At 66.2% G+C, this 2218-nt stretch overlaps 1 protein-coding gene across 1 annotated transcript; it reads right to left on the reverse strand.

The window, feature by feature from the left end:
- Positions 1-79: 79 nt before the first annotated feature.
- MNEG_16523 (DNA mismatch repair protein MSH2) lies at positions 80-2167 on the reverse strand (the record flags this gene model as incomplete). Its single annotated transcript, XM_014035007.1, has 7 exons — positions 80-122; positions 202-264; positions 584-795; positions 1144-1219; positions 1501-1654; positions 1946-2024; positions 2069-2167. The coding sequence occupies 7 exons, from the start codon at positions 2165-2167 to the stop codon at positions 80-82; spliced, it is 726 nt and encodes a 241-aa protein (XP_013890461.1).
- Between the last annotated feature and the right edge of the window lie 51 nt (positions 2168-2218).

The raw sequence follows: 2218 nt of genomic DNA on the forward strand, positions 1-2218 counted from the left end.
GGCAGGGGGTGGGGGGGGGCCTGAGGGTTTCTCAGGGTAGCAGCACGAGCTCGCAGTTGGTAAGGGGAGAGGCGCGCCCTCAGGAGCCAAGCAGAGCTGGGCCCACACTCTGCAGAATGTGCCTAGCACAACACACATTCAAGAAACGGGTGCATCACCCAGGCGGCTCCCCCGCCTTGCCGCAAGCCCTCGTGTGCGCACCTGTGCATGATGTACTCCCCAATCGCCCAGGCCAGGCCAAAGCCGTCATAGGTGCTCGTTCCCCTGGAAGAGGGCAGCGGGTTCACCGACAGCAGCATGGAGGGGCAGGAAAGGCTAGCACATGCTGCCAGGACATGGCTGTGCCAGGGTGCTGTGCCGTAGCCAGGGAGCCCCAACCACTGCTTATTCACCAATGCACAGAATGCACGCGAGCATGCACGAGCAGTAGCGCGCTCATCCTGCGCCCTGGCTTTGTACAAGAGGCGCCCGTGCAAACGATCACTCTTGTCTCAAAGCACGCCCACCTGAGGTCCGCGCACACCACGTCACGCCCCAACGGCCAACACCCCAATAAGATTCAGCCACCCCCGGCCCTTGGCACCTGCCGAGCTCGTCAATGATGACGAGGCTCTTCGAGGTCGCGCCCTTGAGGATGGCTGCGCTCTCCAGCATCTCCGCCATGAACGTCGACACGCCCCGCAGCTGGCAGTCGCCCGCGCCGACGCGCGCGAAGATCGCGTCGCGGGGGGAGATGCGGGCCGAGGCGCAGGGCACGAAGCAGCCGGCCTGGGCCATGAGCACGGCCACGCCGACCTGTGGAGGGGGTGGGGTGGGGTGGGGGTTGTGTGGAGGGGCCGGCCGGCCAGAATTGTGGGCAACGGAGCTTTTGGGGGATGACAGCACAATTGTTGGGGGTGGTTTGGCTGCTGCGGACGGGCGGCAGCTCGGACTGCTGGAAGACACGCAACAGCCGTGAGTGGCTCCAGCCCAGGACGCCGTCTGTTCCCGCTCCTCAATAAACGTCCGCCCTCTGCACGGCATGCGCTGGCGTGCGCGTGCGCGCGTGAGAAAGCAAACGCACACACACACACACAAACACACACACACACGCACACACACACACACACACGCACACACACACACACACACACTCACACACACCTGTCGGATGTACGTGCTCTTGCCGCCCATGTTGGGCCCCGTCACGATGGTGAACCAGCTGCTACCCTTGACCAGCCTGGGGCAATACAAGAGAGATTGTGTGCTGAAGGGGGGGAAGACCAACTATAACAGAGCAAGCGGAAAGGGATCGGGCAGGGCTCTCGGGATCTGCGGATCCCGTGCCCGCTGAGGCGCCCGCTGTCATCTGACCAGCCGCTTGAAGCGCACGTCATGCGCGGGGGTCACGGGCGGAGCCGGAGCTGGCGCTCCGCTCTGAGCTGACGACTGCAGCAACGGCGCCGGCCGCGTCATACGGGGCTTGGCCAGGGCATCTCATCCACCACGCGTCCCGCTCACTTGCAGTCGTTGGCCACGAACGCGATGCCCTCCTGCGCCTCCACGCAGGGGTGCCTGCAGCCCACCAGCGCCACCTCCTCGCCCTGGCCCTCCCCCAGGATCTCAGGCCGCACGTAGGGCCGCGTGGGGTCGCTGCACGCCAGCTCAGCAAAGCCTTGGCGCATGTCGGAGGGGGTGCGTCAGATTTGCGGGTGGCCGGACAGGTTGTATCTGGGACGGGGGAGTTTTGTTTTGGGCGGCGCGGCTGGCGCGCGAAGGCGCCGCAGAGGCGCGGGACCGGAGCGGGAACTGCGCGCACACAAACACTTGGAAGGGGGGACCGCCTGTACCAGCTCGTGCGGGCTGGCCACGACAGAAGCCTCCTGCAGGCTATGGTGGGCGCCTGCTTACACCCGGCCCCATTCTCCCGCAAGGCACCCGTGCCCTTGGAGGGACAGGGGCCCACCTGCCAGGACGTCCAGCTCAGCAACGATGCCTATGACGCCCTCCCAGACCTCAACAAAGGTGTGCGCCACGTCCACGACCTGGGGGCGGCGGCGAGGGGGGGCGGGCGGAGCGGTTGACGCACCCGCACAGCAAAGCCATTGCAGCGCGCCAGGTGATGGGGCGGGCTGCTGAGCCTCGGTTCTCCCCGACTGCCAGACAGGCCCCCAGCCTTGAGCAGCATGCCGGCTCTGCCAATGGCACCCAGCCCCCACCCCGCTCTTCTTGCCTAGCC

Source organism: Monoraphidium neglectum, assembly GCF_000611645.1.
Source record: "Monoraphidium neglectum strain SAG 48.87 unplaced genomic scaffold scaffold06466, whole genome shotgun sequence".
Classification (NCBI taxonomy): domain Eukaryota; kingdom Viridiplantae; phylum Chlorophyta; class Chlorophyceae; order Sphaeropleales; family Selenastraceae; genus Monoraphidium; species Monoraphidium neglectum.